The 19,073-nt window shown below is 41.5% G+C and overlaps 1 protein-coding gene across 1 annotated transcript in view; it reads right to left on the reverse strand.

Annotated features, from left to right (window-relative positions):
- Positions 1-1,398: 1,398 nt before the first annotated feature.
- LOC133577960 (poly(ADP-ribose) glycohydrolase-like) overlaps positions 1,399-19,073 on the reverse strand; it is a 57,472-nt gene continuing 39,797 nt past the window's right edge. The window contains exons 12-16 of the mRNA XM_061932156.1: positions 17,863-17,941; positions 12,132-12,240; positions 6,968-7,073; positions 4,101-4,229; positions 1,399-1,636 (exon numbers count right to left, since the gene is read on the reverse strand). Coding sequence (XP_061788140.1) covers positions 1,458-1,636; positions 4,101-4,229; positions 6,968-7,073; positions 12,132-12,240; positions 17,863-17,941 — 602 coding nt within the window. The 3' untranslated portion in view covers positions 1,399-1,457. The remainder of the gene's footprint in view (positions 1,637-4,100; positions 4,230-6,967; positions 7,074-12,131; positions 12,241-17,862; positions 17,942-19,073) is intronic.

A 19,073-nucleotide genomic window follows, 5' to 3' on the forward strand; every position in this document is an offset into this window, starting at 1 on the left:
TTAATTGACTCAGGCCTACAATTCTATTTTTTAAATCATTCTTATTATTAGCCTTTATTTAACCAGGTAAAATCCCATTGAGATCAACGATCTCTTTTCCAAGGGAGACCTGGCCAAAAGGGCAGCAGCAAGGTTACATTAAAAACAGTAAACAAATACATAAAACATCACATTTACAACATTAAAACTTGCTCACATGACACATGTGCATACAGACAAGGTAGACTGCAGTCCTTTCACAGAAGCTTTAAACTCATTCAACGTAACTAGGGTTTGAAGTTTAATATTGGATTGTAGGTTATTCCAAGCCTTCGGTGCTGAAAACCTAAATGCTTTCTTGCCCAGTTCAGTTCTTACTTTGGGGACGACAAATTGCAGAATACTCATTGAACGAAGATTGTGACTTCCTTGTTTCTTTGTTAAAAGACAAGACAGATAAGATGGTTTTGTAGATGAAAACATACCAATGATTGAGGCCTCTGGATATTGTAATTAATGCTTTTTAATGTCTTAATTTTTGCAAAATCCATTTAATGACTCATAATGCATTTAAATGAGGCGGGGAAACAAGAATGAGTCATCCACACTAACCTGAATGATTGATCGCCGCTCTCTTGACGATGCAACAATGTGGCCTTGGTTTTTCTTCCTTAACACGGCCGTGTTATAAATCTGCACTGACCTTCATCCCAGGACCCTAAAGCCGTGACTGTCCTGAAACATTACACAAACAAATCTAAAATATTTGTGTCGCGCTCTTAAAACAAATATGTGAAAAGCAAACTTACCTCAAAGCACAAGTCATCAAGATGCAAATGAAGACACATCTTTTCCCGTTTCTCTTACCTTTGACTGACTGCGCCTTGACTTAATGAGGCGTCATGTACAGTTTATATAAGAGGGTATGACCTTATTAAACGGGGGAAGTAATAGATGCCACATTGCCAGGACAAGAAGAGCTGTCATTTATTTCCAACTGCAAGAAATGTGTCACAATTAAATACAAACGCTACAAAAATGATGCTTCTTTGTTGCTACAAATGAATATCCAATCAAGAACTACTGTACAGAATACATAAACATTTTTCTGTAAAGCTGATTTTTTTTTTCCTGAGAAGCTTTCCAATGGCGGTCTTAGTTAGCCTCTAACTTGATTTCTGACAGCCAATTCAATTAAGGCTGGATTTGTGTGGGTGCAAAAAAAAAAGAAGAAGAAGCAAAATGACAAGACGGATGGCAACCTTTGCTTCACCATTAAAAATCACAATTGTCGTATTGAAGCTCAATCCCTTGGCAAATTAGCAGCAGCAGCAGAATAAACACCGCGCCGTCACACTAATCACCTGCTGCGGTTCCATTTGCTACCATCATTAACAGAACGTGTTCTAAAGGCAAAGGGAGAATTGGTGTGTGTTTCAGTCCTCCAAAAGGTACGGTGACTCACGGGTCAACTGACATTAAAGGCTGTCCGTGGGGACGGTTTGTCTGGCGGCGGCCTCAGTTGGAGTTACCGGGCGAGAGGGCGAGGAGCTGACCTGCTGGTAGATGAACGCGTAAAGGCTGACGTCAGGACGCCGACCGTTGCAGCGCTTGCACACGGCGCTGTAGTACTCCACCAGGAGCTCATACACCTCTCCTGAGGACAGGAGAGAGAAAAAATAAGACTAGTGACACATACAAACAGGTGTAGATAAATAAGTCTTGTTTTTATGTTACACTCAACTTCAAATGCACATTACTGCCACCTATAGGACTGGCGTGGAACAGTATTGCACGCGAATGTCAAGACAAATAATTCTGGTCAGGGGTGCCGAAACTTTTTGCTCCAGGGCCAAACATATCGATTTTAAGCGTACAGCAGCACCATGAGTGAGGAGTTTAGCTCAGTACCCCCATTCCAAACTCTAAAAAAATATGTAATCACCAGTCTTGAAATATGTTCATTCAGTTGTTTAATTTTATGGGGAAAAAAACAGATAACAGCAATGTTCTGGCTTAAAAGGAACACTAAAAGAAACAACAAAAAAATACAATTTAGGTAGTAACAGTTTAATTTTTGGATCAAGCATGTTTTGGACACTCAAGTGAAGAGAGGGCCGGAGCTTTCTACCGATCAGACAGACAAGTCATTGTTTTGTCTGCTCGCGGAAAACAAACATCCTAATCTACGATTTGACTCCCTCTAATGGCCTTGACGCTGTGGAAACAGGACCAGGCTGTTCTGAAAAACACTCCCTCCCTCCTCAACGACACCTGGAGTCGAACTTTTGCAGATCGGCCTCAGTCTAAAAAAACATTACATCAACACACACAAGACAATTGGGCACACATGCACAGACCCCACCTCCCCCACCCCACGACTTCACCACCGCTTGTTTTCCCCTCGGGGTGATGGTCGGATGGCAGCGCTTCATAGCAGCGGTCGCCTTCCAGGGCCCCAACTCCCCGCCCCTCTGTTGCGAGTTTGTCGTGATTAAATGTAACGTGTTTATGTTTGCATTGCATGGAGGTTTTTTCCCACTCCAGACTAGGCCCCCTTAGGAGCCCAGTTCGAGATTGTATTTTTTTACTCATCTTTTTCGCCACCGTTTGACCTTTTTCCCATCTTTTACGGGGCGCCTTATGGCGACCCATCAGCGTTCCTGTTCTGTAACCCTGTACACTGTTTGTTTGTCTAATCTTGAACGGGTTTGTGCTGAAAACAAAGTTTCGTTGTACTTGTGCAACGACAATAAAGACCTATCTATCTATCTATCCCCACCTGGTTAGTGAGCCAAATATTTGCTTGGTTTATTGTCATGTTAAAAGTTTTCTAAGCGTAACCTCTGGAGCAGGAATTGACATTTCTTATCAATTATTTCTCTTAAATGTAATTTGAGTTTTCTCAATTTGTTCAGAATGTGATCGTTTTGTGAGTTAGCATAAGCTATTTCTAATATTTGTATTTCATTTTCAAGTTCCTGCTCTAAAAAACGTTCCTTTTTTTTCCTTGTATGATCAATAAGAAATAATTTTTCCTCGCATAACTACTTTCGCGGTCTCCCAGAGAATGCACGCCGTGATTTCTGGTTGATCATTAAAATCTAAAAAAATCTGTTCATTCTTTCTCAAAATAGTTTAGGAAGTCTGGGTCCTTTAGTAATGATGTATTAAGTCTCCATTGTTTTATAGGTGCAGTGATAGTTTTGTTAGTCGTCGGCGATCACTCGAAACGAGTATGATTGTCCTCCTGGTGGTGGGATTGCCTTAAGGAGAAATCTTGTAAAGTGGGGAGACTGGTGCACAGACAGCCACCACACTGTCCTTGGCAAAGAGAAGGCCAGGGTCCAATGGCATAGAGACCAAGACAATTGGGGACCCATCTTTGCTGCAGCCTTCTTCCGCCTCTGTGACCGTTGTGGAGCTTCTATGCAACCATCATCCGCCCACTTCGCCGTTGAGGTCTTTTTCGACGAGGGAGACGGGCAGACTCCAACGTGGAGTTAGTGAGGGAGAGTGAGACATACATGGTCACTGATGATCATAGGGTGGATGTGAATGTTTGAGATGTCAGATAAAATTGAGCTACTTGTTAAAAAGTAGTCAATGCGACAGAATGAGTGGTGAACTGGGGAAAAAATAAGTGTATTCCCTAAGAGTATGGTGATAAAATTAAAAGCCCGTTGAATAAGGCTGTAGTGTTAAAAGGGCCTTTGGCAGAGCATGACGAATTGCCAAACTGCCATCTAAACTGGATGTGTTAACGCCATTTTATGAACAGTTATTTTATGAGTCAAAAAGGTGTTTTTTTTCAAGCAATCCTGCTCAATGTGCTCCTAAGTTCCCTTATGGTGCATACCAAATTTCATGGTGTTTGCAAGAAATGAGAAATTCCAAGTGACTCCGACTAACAGGGTTTAAAAACTGCACCACCATATGGTTTATCTGTTGGGAAAGTAACAGCACAGATAACATAAGTAGGGGTACTCATCGGGTGTCCTCATTTTTTCACATGACTGTCGTTTTATGCTTTTTCCAATTCAGCCATCATTAGGTGAGCAGGAAAAAAAGCACAAGTGCACATAAACAGGAAGCAGGTGGGACAGTGGCGAGCTCCTCACCGACACTGATGTTCCTCAGAGTGAGCAAGGAGTGCATGTCGTGGACATCTGTCATGAGCTGGCTGTCTCCGAAGGTGAAATAAGCCACATCCCGTCCCGCCTCGGCAGCTGCCAGCATCTGGAGCAGAGCTGGAGAGCAGAGGAGAAAGAAGAAAGTGGCCATTAACACTCGGCAAGGAGAATGTTTTTCCACAACCTGCATCACCTATAAATACCTTTCCTTGTCTTAGTTATCAGGAGCAAAAGTTCCGTATGTAACAACCTGGAATATGTGATTACTAAAAACAAAAAGCTGCAATGGGAAGTGAGGCAAACTGGGGAATAGGTCTAACCCCCACTGAGGTGTGAATATTTCAAGAGACTGGAAATACACTCACAGGCAATGTCATTAGTGACATACAGCAAGACTTTTAGTCAATTTTGCTTTTTTGTGGGCTTTTTTTTGGGTAAAGCGCAATAACCATAGAAGCAAACATGCATCTGATAGCAACATAGCTGTGGCTGGACAAATACATTTGAACAAGTAGTGGATAAAGTAACTGGTATAGTTCACGGGTGTCCTAAGTGTGGCCTGAGGACCTTTTTTTTTTTATTGGCCCACAGCATATTCTAAAAACAAAATTTGTTGATCTTTACTGAAATATACAGTCATCTCTTGCCACTTTGCACTTCCAACTCACTATATTGCATTTTTTTTTTTAAACACAATTATCAAAAAAATTATTTCACGGTTTCTACGGTCTACTGTTAGTCCAAAATATGCATATTTAGGGAAATATTCATATCAAAATATTACATTAAAATATTAAAACATACTTTTGGCCTAAATTAAGCGTTTTCAAGCATAATTGCTAAACGAACCCAACATAACACATCTGAGGTGTTGTACAGCACAGCTGATAATCATCGTCATCATCAAACAAGTTGCAGTATTTTTACAAGTTAGGGGTTGTGTTTAAGAACTGAGTATTTATGACAAACAGAGATGTCCATTGTTGGGCCGCGAGCACCCACTAGAGTTCTGCTAAAAAATATCAGATTCCCCCGGCTCGGGTCCGTATGGGCTGCAGCAGTACTCAGTTGTTATACACTTCTCCACTACCTGTGGCAGTAATGACAGTAGCTAACAAACAGAAGAAGTCTGGAGCTAAAGTCATAGAGAGGTTTCAAAAGCGCAAAAATTATGACTGAAGTGGTGAAGCTGTACTTTCATTTGCCCTTAAATTTTATAGACAGTTTATTTAAGAAACAAAATATAAAATAATAATATGTCACGTAATATCACGTGAAAACCTCTGAGGAAGGCAACAGTTGTGGCCGAAAACATCATGTACCGAAATAAACACAGGTCTGGCTAGAAGAATAACAAAATCGCATCATTTTTTGAAGACCTAATGAACCTCTTTGGATCTTTATATGTATATCTTTACACAAGATATAATTAATGATTATGAATAAAATCAAGAGTAAGATTGCTAATTCAGTGTGTATATATATATATATATATATATATATATATATATATATATATATACACACACATACACGCATATACATATACACGCACATATATATACACGCACATATATATATATATATATATATATACACACACATACACGCATATACATATACACGCACATATAATTAATTTGATTATCGATTAATCTGTCGATTATTACTTCGATTAATCGATTAATAATCGGATAAAAGAGACAAACTAAATTTCTATCCTTTCCAGTTTTTTATTGAAAAAAAACAGCATACTGGCACCATACTTATTTTGATTATTGTTTCTCAGCTGTTTGTACATATTGCAGTTTATAAATAAAGGTTTATAAAAAAAAAAAAAAAAAAATTTTTAATTGCCTCTGCGCATAGATCCAACGAATCGATGACTAAATTAATCGCCAACTATTTTTATAATCGATTTTAATCGATTTAATCGAATAGTTGTTGCAGTACAGAACAAATACCCAGAACCCCTTGCAGCACTAACTCCTCCGGGATGCTACAATATACACCCCCCCACCCCTCGCAACCTCCTCATGCTCTCTCAGGGAGAGCATGTCCCAAATTCCAAGCTGCTGTTTTGAGGCATGTTAAAAAAAATAATGCACTTTGTGACTTCAATAATAAATATGGTAGTTCCATGTTGGCATGTTTTTCCATAACTTGAGCTGATTTATTTTGAAAAACCTTGTTACATTGTTTAATGCAACCAGCGGGGCATCGCAACAAAATTAGGCATAATAATGTGTTAATTCTACGACTGTATATATCCGTATCGGTTGATATCGGAATCGGTAATTAAAAGTTGGACAATATCGGAATATCGGCAAAAAAGCCCTTATTGGACATCTCTAGTTATTATAAACATTACGTACCCAATTAACTGCTACTAAGTGCGAGACTGAATCAACATTGTGCCCAGTGCACTTAATCATTAGCCAATTAGAATACATACTTTAAGAGAGTACGGTAGATCCATGGGGAAACATGAGAATTACAAAGATTTTCCCTGCAGGCATATCATTCAGCAGACAGTTGGTGATTGGGCCAACTTCCAGCACCCACTCAGCCGAAGCTCCCCTGCACAGAGACTCAGGCAGGAGAGCAAGTGGCAGATGGATGGACTAGTGCGGGCGATCAATTTCACTATTAATGAACCGTATTAGCTCTGTCACTTGATCAATAGGAGGAAGGCGACGAATAGGCCATAAGTAAATGAATGTATTCCCGCGAGACAAATGAGTACACTGGAGTGCTGGAGCCTCTTGTTTTCGACATTTATTGTGTTCTATCTATCCAGGGAGACGCGGCTCTTGCTTTGGACCGCAGCGTGGCGGCGTCACGACATTACTTGCCTTTAAGACGCGTGTCGCCTCCAAAAACCCCGCAGCCCCAGTTTCCTGTCGCCACCGCTGCCAGGTTGTCGCTGGGTTGGCCGGGGCGGGCAAAGCCACAGTAAGCCTGCGTTAGAGACAAGGAGTGGACTGATTGATTGATGAAAAAACATATGTCGTGAATATTTTTGTACAAATTGTCTCAACATACGCCACAAAGGACTCTTACTTTTCGTCCGTAGTTATACATCCATGGAAAACTATGACAATTAGACAATGACATTGTGCATTCCACTTCTCTGTTTGTTAGCTAACCAGCGCCACAGATAGATTGCAGTCCTGCCAGAAACACTGCAGAGCAAACTATTTTGAAAAAAACCCAAAAAACTGACACTGAAATATGTTGTTTTCAGCCTCAATTCTGTATTTTCCACCAATGGTCATATGAAATCCCAACAATGTATTTATCTGTTATGAGATGCGCCTGAATTAACGCTTGACAAACACGCTTAAACTTCAAAACCAGTGAAGTTGGCACGTTGTGTACCGGTAAATCGTAAATAAAAACAGAATAAAATGATTTGCAAATCCTTTTCAACAAGACAAGATATTTAATGTTCGAACTTTGTTATTTTTTGCAAATATTAGCTCATTTGGAATTTGAGGCCTGCAACATGTTTCAAAAAAAGCTGGCACAAGTGGCAAAAAAGACTGAGAAAGTTGAGGAATGCTCATCAAACATTTATTTGGAACATCCCACAGGTGAACAGGCTAATTGGGAACAGGTGGGTAACAAAGTTTCTCAGTTCGAACATTGAGTATCTTGTCTTTGCAGTCTATTCAATTGAATATTGTCAGGACTTGGACTTTGGCGTGGTTTGTTCTCCCGTGGTGCAAATGATTTGGACCAGACATGGCGTGAAGGTGAATACATTTTAATTCCAACTCAAAAAAGTACAAACGAAAGGCGCGCACAATGGCGGAGGTAAAAAACTTGGCTAATGAAAACAAAACTTGCACAAAGGCAGAAACTGTGAACAATGAAACAAAAACGTACTTGGCATGGGACTGTGAACATGGCATTATGCAGAGTGATGATAAAGAGTGTGAAGCAGAGTGTCAGGGGTATGAAAGGATAATGTCACCAGGACGAACAACAGAAACATGATCATGTCACTGCTTAAATAGCAGTGACATGATCAGTGAAAACAGGTGCGTGACATGACAGGTGAAAACTAATGGGTTGCTATGGTGACAAACAAACAAAAGTGCACAAAGAGTCCAAAAACAAAACCGAACATGACTAAAACAAAACATGATCACACAGACATGACAAATATAGATTGAAAAGGATTTGCAAATCATTGTATTCTGTTTTTATTTACCATTTACACAATGTGCCAACTTCACTGGTTTTGGGTTTTGTACAATAAGCAGCAATAATTGAAAAATAGAACAAACAAGTAAAATGTATGTAATTACAAATGACACATACTTGTTTTTAAATGTATGTACATGTTTAGCCTTTTAAAAGAAAATGTATGCATCATCACTGATTATGCAAATTATGATGATGTCATATTGACCACGACCCCACCACAAATATATTGGCAGGCGAGGGGAAACCCCGAATGCAGTACATTATTACATTACTTCAAAAGACTACTGCAGTTGTCATTAGTACATTCTATTGTGCTGTTTTTATATAATATTTCTAATCTAAAAGTTAGTTTTTCTTATTAAAAGGGCATGATACAAAACGGTGCTGTTTTGGGGGCCAAACACAGGTTAAATGAATTTGAATTGAGTGTTTTGGTTTAGGAGCTCCCTCACAGAACCAATTAAGCTCGAAAGTTGCGGTACTACTGAGCTATCTTTAAGTTGAAGTGGCGTGGTAATTGGTTTTAGGTACTACTGTATTATTTTCATAAATAGGAATACATATCAGTTTCCGACTAAATAGCATATGCTTGTGCATTGTTTTTTGTAAAAATTCTTACCAAATTCTAATGTGAACTGGCTTTCAAAAGGAAGAGTGACACCGGTAATCTAATCGGGCGCTGTCGCCTTCATGACACTGTAGAAGAAAAGTTAAGCGCTGGGCTGGCTTTTTGCACAAGTCGGCTCTAGCAAAGCTCCAGTCTTGCTTCAGGTCATTCGTAGGCCTCATGAGAACATCACATTACATTTTCGCACCATCCATAGTAAACGGAATAAAGAATGCAACAAAGTAATTCTATTTGCCTGGAGGCCTGCGCTTGACAAGTCATTCAACGCTTGAGCACATACAGGTTAGTGTTTGACGTGGCTTATACATATATTTAGATTATATATCAACCTTCCACAGCCGCGGATGACAGCACCTGAAGTACCCTACCTAATAGCGCGCTGACCTCGGCACTTTCATTTTCATACTGGACTTTTTAAACAAATACACAGAATGGACCACAGCCCCACTTGGCCGGTCATAAATCCCTGCACCGGAAGGGCAGAAAGTGGCATGTATCCGCACGGTATTCCAAACGAGATTGATCTTCATGTTGGGCGCATTCCTCAAATGCTTGTCAGAGCTGTCAAACACCTCCAAGCCCTCTGACAGCAGACTTGATAACTTCAACATCTCCATTTCCTATTACAAATGGAGCTCTATACCTGGGAAGACTGCTGCATTCACTGAGAGACAGCTCGTCTTGTTTTTAAACACGCGTTAGTTACTATTCATTACACATATCACTTTGTATTACATGCATGAAATATGATGGCAACTATCTACTAAGACTATCAAGAAAAAAATATTGACAATAAAGCTATGGATGCACGATAAATACATATAAATATACACACGGAAGAATTTCCCTTGGGGATCAATAAAGTTTGTCTAAGTCTAAGAAATTTTGACGTCACACCGATGAATCTGATGACGTTAGAAAATAGCCCAAATGAGGCGAGATTACCCGTATGGTGCTGTAAGTGGGTTAGGGTGAGCAATTTGAACACTCCTTGTTAGAATAATTGTTTGTAAGTTATCACAAAAAACTTTGTGTTGAAATGAGTCCCAGGCAAGACAAAAGCTGTCTTTGAAACCTACCAAGAGTAAGGCTCGTAAAACTCCACAGTGTAGGGGGGGGGAAGCAAGATAAAGGTGTTCCTGTGTTCTTTCATGTATGGTAATCAACAAAAAGATATTGTTCTAACCCAAGGACTGCAAAGCGGAGAGATGACAGGATCTGCCCAATTTACAGACGACCTCTTTTTGAAGTATTTTACGAACGTCTTTTTGAACTATTTTATGGACCTCTTTTTGAACTATTTTACGAACTCTTTTTGAACTGACCTTTTCTGTGAACTTTTTGCGACCTTTGTCCTTTGAAAACAGTGGTGGCCATGTGGTCGGGGAGGGTCCAAAATAAAAGAAGGAGGCATGCAATCTTTTGGGAGAGCGTGCTGGAGACTGCACAAGAGTACAGTGTGTCCAGGCGTTTCTCCTCAATTGAATCCAAATTGAATTCTGTCTCTGTTTAATTATTTGCCTCTTGTCTTGTTTAATAGATGTCATCAGTGTTTGAACCTGACACTCCTTTTGTCCTATGTGCCTTGTTTGTAGGCCTGTCGTAAATCCTCGAGCTCAATGTAAACAAAGAAGGCGTCGATCATGTGGGAATCCTTTACTGTTTTAGAGGAAGACGTTTTGTATGTAAGTGATGGATGGACAGACTGACAGATGGTTTGATATTATTGGTATCAATCTTTGGAAGCAGGACGTTATTTGTATTGGTTTGAAAAAAAGTACTGTGCATCCCTAAGTAAAGCTACATATTACAGTGGAACCGGTTTAAGTCGACCAACTCATCAAGTCCCAATCTACCGTGTTCTTCTACTTAATAAAAAGGACATACATGGTCAATATAAAATGTGAACCGCAGAGGGGTCTTTCTTGTGAAAAATTGGTCCGTTCATGTCGACATGCATTTTTAATTTCATCTTGACAATATTGTTGTCGAGCTGCACAGCATTAAAAGGTGGACACAGTCATTTCTGGTTTAGTGCAAAGTAAGCTTCAAAATAAAAGCATGACAATACTAACCTTTTTTTTTGTGTGCGAAAGCTTTAATATCATTTTAGCTGACATACAACATAATTACCGCAGCAGATATTAGATTAGTGTATAAAACATAATCTGCAAATAGAAGAATATAAAAAATTTTTTTTACAAATCGAGAAAAAACATGTCAACATACTGTACTAGTACAGAAGTGTCAAATCGTTTTCACTGAGGGCCACATTGCAGTTATGTTTGGCCCCAGAGGGCCGCTTCTAATAGTGAATACTATTATTACACAATTTTTTAATGCATTTTATTAGTAGATTTTTTTTTTAAACCAAAATGTAAAAAAAAAATTGGTAAGTTGCAATAATTTCACCTCAAAATGTAGTGTATATTACTGTAAATGGAAAAACAGTACTGCTGTTTTTATGGTAAAAAAAAAGAATTGTACTTGTTTATTTGTTTTTTTTACTGTAAATAAAAAAAAAACCCTGCAATTTTACAGTAAAATTTTGGCACCTGAGCTGCCAATTTGTTTTTTGTTTTACCGCAAATCAACAACTATATATTTCTTTGGTGTATTATTGTAAATGTCAAAACGGCACCACAGTTTATTACAGTAAAAAAAGTACTGTTTTTTTCATTCAGAGAAAAATGCTGTAAAAACCACAGTAACTTTCACAATTTTACCATGAAATCTATTCCTACTTTTACATTGCACAATTTGATGGATAACTTGCTTTGAAATCATTATCATTAGTATTTATTTATATTTCAAAAATGGTTTGAATGTTTGATAATATATTTTTGCATAATTAGACAATATTTAAGTTAACATTATTTGCGATTACATGGAGTACATGTATTTTTTTTCTCCCAAAATAGAAATAAATAATACATTTAGTAAGAAAAGTTACAGTACTTTATTGATACATATTATTTCCAGGCTTTCAAGGACCAAATAAAGTGGCGGGCCATATATGGCCTTGACTTTGACACCTGCTGTAGTAGGTTGAATAACCCTTTATCATCACTATAGCCATATGTACATGTGCAAGTAATGGTTATTTCCCTTCCACTGTGTATGCAATGCTTATTCTGAGTTTGAAGACCTTCTGACAAATGAAACCCAAAAAATACCTTATTGAGCTCCCGGTCTAGTCTCTCTGGATGAAACTGTTCCAGAAAGGTCCTAAATGGCAGTGCATCGATGGCCACGATCTCTGTGCATCTTCTCTGCCAGTCGTCCCTGAAACAAACTACTTTGTCACATCATATACACTACAATCAAAACATTAGTGAGCAATAAAAAACATAGCTTAATAAACACTGTGGGGAGAAAATATCTATATATGTTATATCTACCATAAAGGTGTAATGATATGTTCTAATCACAGTTCGATATGTACCATGGTTTTAAGGTTCGGTTAATTTTCTGTACAGTAATGAAACAAAATGCAAAACATAAAACTGCTGACACATAAAAAACGGCGATCTGTCGGCAGGTATTTCTCTAATAAATATAATTCTTAAAAAAAATAAAATAAATACAGATAAAACAGAGAGCATTCTCCTTAGTGCTATTATTAGCCATGACGATCTGCTAGCCAAAGGATGGGCTGCTCTCTCTTCTAAATGTTGATTATAAGATTCTAGCAAAAGCACTGGCTTTGTGACTTGTAACGATTATGCCAAATATCATTTCACCAGACCAAACAGGGTATATTACAAAAAAACTTTAAAAATATAGAATACAAATGAAACGACTTGGTCGCATAGTGATGCGGGTGGGGTTCTCCCAAGGATGCAGACGGCTTCGGACACAGCTTGCAGGTAGGAAAATAATTTATTTTAAATATAAATCATATGATGAATAAACAAAAGACATGCACGTAGCACAAAAGGCAAAACAAAAGGACTAGCGTGGGAGCTAGCAGGAAAAAAATAGCATAGCATGAAATCTAAGTAGTCGTTAACAGTTGTATGGGAACAAACTAGGAAGCCAGGCCGAGTGAGGCCAGGACAAATAGCCCTCTGATTAGTGCCCGGGCAACAGGTGCGCGTCCCGAACACTAACCAGAGGCAGGTGAATGTAATCAGTTGACATGGCAACTGAACATAAACAAAATCAAGGTGCTGAAAACATGTGACTCAAACATAAACAAACTATGATCCGGGCAGCGGATCGTAACAGTACCCCCCCTTAAAGGACAGATTCCAGATGTCCCTTGACACGAAATAAAACTAGAACCCAAAAAACAAGAAACAGTTCAAGAGTCCAGGGAGGGTGGAGGGAGGATTTGGTGGTGGGTCGCCAGGCCACGTGTCCCCGAATCCACCGGGGAAGAGTCAGGTGGCGGCGGCGAGTGGAACGCCGCTGCCGCAGGCGAGGCGGGCGACCACGGAAAGGCCACATTCGTGGCTGCCGAGAAGGTGGGCGTGAGTGGCGCCAGAAGTTCAACAGCCGCAGAGTTCTAAGTCTATGTCTCGGGTGTCGCTGCTGTTTGTGCCACAGGCGTCCATACAGAAACCTCAGAGAGCGCCGCTTGCGCAGCCAGACCACTCGAGGTCGCTGAGACGACGATGAGGGCGAGGAAGGTGGCGGCGTCCTGGAAAAGCCCACCGGAGACGAGGAGAGAGCAGACGTCGCCATGGAAGCAGGAGGAGTCGTCGTCGCCGTGGAGGCAGGAGGAGACGTCGTCGCCGTCGAGGCAGGAGGAGACGTCGTCGCCGTGGAGGCAGGTGCAGGTTCTGGTACCAGCCGTGGAGCAGGTGCAGGTTCTGGTACCAGCCGTGGAGCCGGCGCTGGTGTGGGTACCAGCCGTGGAGCCGGCGCTGGTGTGGGTACCAGCCGTGGAGCCGGCGCTGGTGTGGGTACCAGCCTTGGAGCCGGCGCTGGTGTGGGAACCAGCCTTGGAGCCGGCGCTGGTGTGGGAACCAGCCTTGGAGCCGGCGCTGGTGTGGGAACCAGCCTTGGGGCCGGCGCTGGTGTGGGAACCAGCCTTGGGGCCGGCGCTGGTGTGGGAACCAGCCTTGGGGCCGGCGCTGGTGTGGGAACCAGCCTTGGGGCCGGCGCTGGTGTGGGAACCAGCCTTGGAGCCGGCGCTGGTGGAGGTACAGGAGACGAAGCTTGGTGTGTCAGCCGAGGTGCAGGAACAGGTGCTAGCCGAGGTGCAGCTGGAGGTGGCCTAGCTGGCGGTTGTGGCTTAGCAGGCCAAAGGACTGGTGGCGGTGGCCGTGCAGGAGGTTGCGGCTTAGCACGCCGAAAGACTGGTGGCGGTGGTCGTGCAGGAGGTTGCGGCTTAGCACGCCGAAAGACTGGTGGCGGTGGCCGTGCAGGGGGTTGCGGCTTAGCACGCCGAAAGACTGGTGGCGGTGGCCGTGCAGGGGGTTGCGGCTTAGCACGCCGAAAAACTGGTGGCGGTGGCCGTGCAGGAGGTTGCGGCTTAGCACGCCGAAGTTGTGCCACCGCACTAGCACAGTTCCCAGTACTAGCCCCCCCCTCAAGACGCGGATACCAGACGCGCTCTTTGCGGTTTGGAACCGTCTTCAAGGGTGGGTGGAGGGAGGTATGGAGGGGGGTATACTCCTCCATTTTAAATTGTCCAAATTGACTGTTAGTCTTCCCAATATCATGGGACTGTAGGGACGACCAGGAGGGAGAAAACAGAGGAGTGGGCGGAGCTTGAGCTATAGGGGGTGGGGCCAAATAATTGGGGGCGGGGCTTGAAAATCAGAATGTGACTGACTAGACTTGAACTTAACAAAAATGTCCTGATAATGTTTTATCTTAGAATACAAGTTATTTGGAATTGGCTTACAGAAAGAAGCAGATGATGGGAAAAAAAATTCTTGCTCAATGACGTCATCGGGAGTGGGCGGAGTTACCTCTTCGGGGGGCGCCAATGAAATGACGTCATTGTTGATGCTGTCCATGTGACTGACAGCCCAATCGGAGAAATGTTTGGCAAAGTGGTCGATTGGGTTGCCAAACATCTGAGGAGGGGAAGTTTGAGCTGCATGTAGCTTGCTTCGGTCCGGGAGAGGAGTTTGCAGGAGCGGCGCGTCTTGACAGCGAGGGGAAGACCTTCTGGCCGGCTTCCGTCTTCGCTGACGCGTCCCGTACTGCGGGGGTGTGGCGATGTCCTCGGGCCAAACGGAGTGGATTGGGACCAGCTTTCCGTTGGGACCCCATATCAGGTCCTGGCGCTCCGAGGGGGAATAGCGAAGAGTTTCCGCTTCCATTGCTCGCAACACCTCCCACGTACCTTCGTCAAACTCCTCGATGGCTGCCGCGGGAGAATTGTTATTTGCTGGCTTCCTACTGAAACGACTTGGTCGCATAGTGATGCGGGTGGGGTTCTCCCAAGGATGCAGACGGCTTCGGACACAGCTTGCAGGTAGGAAAATAATTGATTTGAAATATAAATCATATGATGAATAAACAAAAGACGTGCAAATAGCAAAAGGCAAAAACAAAAGGACTAGCGTGGGAGCTAGCAGGCAAAATGGCATAGCGTGAAAAGCTAGCGGGAATCAAAGTTGTCGTCATCAGTTGTGTAAGAACAAACTAGGAAGCCACGCCGAGTGAGGCCAGGACAAAGACTAAATAGCCCTCTGATTAGTGCCCGGGCAACAGGTGCGCGTCCCGAACACTAACCAGAGGCAGGTGAATGTAATCAGTTGACATGGCAACTGAACATAAACAAAATCAAGGTGCTGAAAACATGTGACTCAAACATAAACAAACTATGATCCGGGCAGCGGATCGTAACAACAAAAGCAAACAGGTGAAATGTAATAATAAGTTGCTATGTTGACTCTTAAGACACAAAGTTGCCATTGCTCAAAAAATAATAATGAATCAAAATCAATGTTCTTATGAATTATTAAGCTATTTAAGGCTCCAATTATTTCTCATAAAGTATTCCACTTTGAAATTTTTTTGGGGGGGAAAATATTGAATATTTTGTGTATGCCACGCATAAACAGTTTTTCTATGACAAAAAATACATTAAACAAACAAGCAAAAAACATTAAAAAAAAAAAAAAAAGCTAATAATTGATGGACAGATCTCAAGTTGATCTAGTGATTTGAACGTTTAAAAAAAATTAATCAATTATTTTTAACACTTTTATGAGTGGGGCTCTTTTGGATTCCTGAAGATTTTACAGCGATCTTTATTTCAAATTGTCATTACTCAACAAATATTACTAAATCAAAATCAATGTTGTTATGAATTATCTACCTTTTTAAGACTAATTATGCTTAAATCTCTAGATCAACTTCAGATGTATCTATCGATATAAAGTTTAAAGTTTTAGGTTTTTTTGTAAAAGAAAACACTGTTTGTATGGCAAAAAATTGCAATATTTTCCACCAAAAAATGAATGGAATACTCCATTTCAAAAAATGTTATGGGGAAAATATTGTGTGTATATGTGTATATATATATACATATATAAATATTGTATGTGTATATATATACATATATATACACCTTTAAAAAAATCTATACATTGCATTGGTTTTGAAAATTAAAAATACCAAAATGACCCCCAGAAGCTTAGATTTTTCAATGTGCAGCCCTCAGTAGAAAAAGTTTGAACGCCCCTGGTTTAGAAGATATGCAATACTAGCAAATCTTTTTTTTCTGTCAAAATTGAAAGAACAAATACATTTACAAATTGAATTAAGTGCTTTATTGACGCGCATTATTTCCAGGCTTCCACGGGTCACACTAAATGATGTGGCAGGTCAGATCTGGCTCGCAAACCATAAGTTTGATACCTGTGCTTTAAGACAAATGATTTGTCTCTCAATTCTGTGGGACTTTTCATGGTAATTATTAGAGAAGTCCGATAATATTGGACTGTTGATATTATCGGCCGATAAATGCTTTAAAATATAATATCGGAAATTAGTGGTATCGGTTTCAAAAAGTAAAATGTATGACTTTTTAAAACGCCGCTGTACGGAGTGGTACGCGGACCTAGGGAGAAGTACAGATCAGTTGCGTCTCCCAGTCATACTTGTTAACCCTCCCGATTTTCCCGGGAGACTCCCGAATTGCAGTGCCCCTCCCAAAAATCTCAAGGGGCAACCATTTTCCCGAATTTCTCCCGATTTCCACCCAGACAACAATATTGGGGGCATGCCTTAAAGGCACTGCATTTGCGTGCCGGCCCAATCACATAATATCTACGGCTTTTCACACACACAAATGAATGCACGCATACTTGGTCAACAGCCATACAGGTCACACTGAGGGTGGCCGTATAAACAACTTTAACACTGTTACAAATATGCGCCACACTGTGAACCCACACCAAACAAGAATGACAAACACATTTCGGGAGAACATCCGCACCGTAACACAACAGAACAAATACCCAGAACCCCTCGCAGCACTAACTCTTCCGGGATGCTACAATATACACCCCCCATCCCCCCAAACCTCCTAATGCTCTCTCAGGGAGAGCATGTCCCAAATTCCAAGCTGCTGTTTTGAGGCATGTTAAAAAAATTAATGCACTTTGTGACTTCAATAATAAATATGGCAGTGCCATGTTGGCATTTTTTCCATAACTTGTTACATTGTTTAATGCATCCAGCGGGGCATCACAACAAAATTAGGCATAATAATGTGTTAATTCCACGACTGTATATATCGGTATCGGTTTATATCGGAATTGGTAATTCAGAGCTGGACAATATCGTAATGTCGGATATCGGCAAAAAAGCCATTATCGGACATCTCTAGTAATTATTCAAACGCTTGTATTCCAATCAGCACCAAGTTCACACACAAATAATCAGAATGATGTTATGGAAGGGCTAAAAAAAAAAGTAGATCTTTACATCCAATACCTTGGAGTTGTGTCCTGATGGCTGCCGACAAATTTGTAGGTCTGCGCGTAGCCCGAGTATTTACTGTACTGTTGTGTACCTGTAAATAGTTCAGAAACAGACATCAATTAGTCACACATTTGTATTGATGTATAATGTTATGTAACAGGGATGTTATCTGGGGGTCGTCATTGTTAAAACACACAAAGGTCGAGTGAGGGTGGGGTCACTATTAGCTTCCCCGCTCATTAGAGCTCATTAGTAAGCCGGCTGTCGTGAGCACTCGCTGAGATGCTCCACACACTGCAGTCAAGTGATTAGCAGTGGGGGGGCTTGGTCCGCAGCTACCGTATATTCGGGAGGGGCGGGGTCTCTAGTGAGTCACACACATTTGTCTAAAAAATAATGCTGATTTAATCTTTAAAGATCAGCAAGAATAATAATTACCCAAAAAGGTTCTGCCTTTCATGTGTAAATGTGACAAAACAAAGAGACTTGGTAGTTCTCGGCTGCTTGCGAATCAAGGGAATCTCTCTCCTTGCTACTATTTATACCTTTGACCGCCCTGGTATCGAGCAATCAATTCAATTAGGCTCGCGCACTTTTGCGGATTTCACTGCCGCTGCCGTAGGATCCATTACCTCTCCCCCTCCTCTGTGCCAAGAAGCATCAGCGAGGTAATATGATTTACCAGCGGCCGCATCGTAGCTGCAGCTTGGATGCCGTAAGAGGGACACGAGAGAGTCGAGCTTTAATAAAAATGATGGAATGGGAGAGTCCATTAGCGGAGCAGGTCTTGGGCAGGTCCTCCAAGATATATTTAATTCCACACTGCTGTAATAACGTTAAGTGGTGTGCAACAAGGGGAAAGTAGAAGGTGACTTCCCGAGAGTGGCGCACCCTCCTCTTTAAGCTCCACCCACTTGAAATGTAACGTTCAGGACAGGACAGAAAATGTCAGTCATAGAGCACCCAAACTAGCTTTTCTCTGTTTTTACCAGAACTCCACCTTCAGTGACCGCAATCAAGCAGCTGCAAAACTCTCAGGTAAATAGACAAAAAAAAAACACGGGAGTCCCAGCAGGAGGCTGACGATGTGGCGCTCGTTACGGCTGCTGACGATTTGTCTCGACATTTTCCGCGACATGTTGCCGCCACTCAAAGCATGAAGGACAGTCTGTGCCCGAGAGTCTCCTCCGTTGTCAATCAAGAGGAGACAAGAGCAATTGCCA

The sequence above is a fragment of the Nerophis lumbriciformis genome, linkage group LG39, assembly GCF_033978685.3.
Source record: "Nerophis lumbriciformis linkage group LG39, RoL_Nlum_v2.1, whole genome shotgun sequence".
Taxonomy (NCBI): domain Eukaryota; kingdom Metazoa; phylum Chordata; class Actinopteri; order Syngnathiformes; family Syngnathidae; genus Nerophis; species Nerophis lumbriciformis.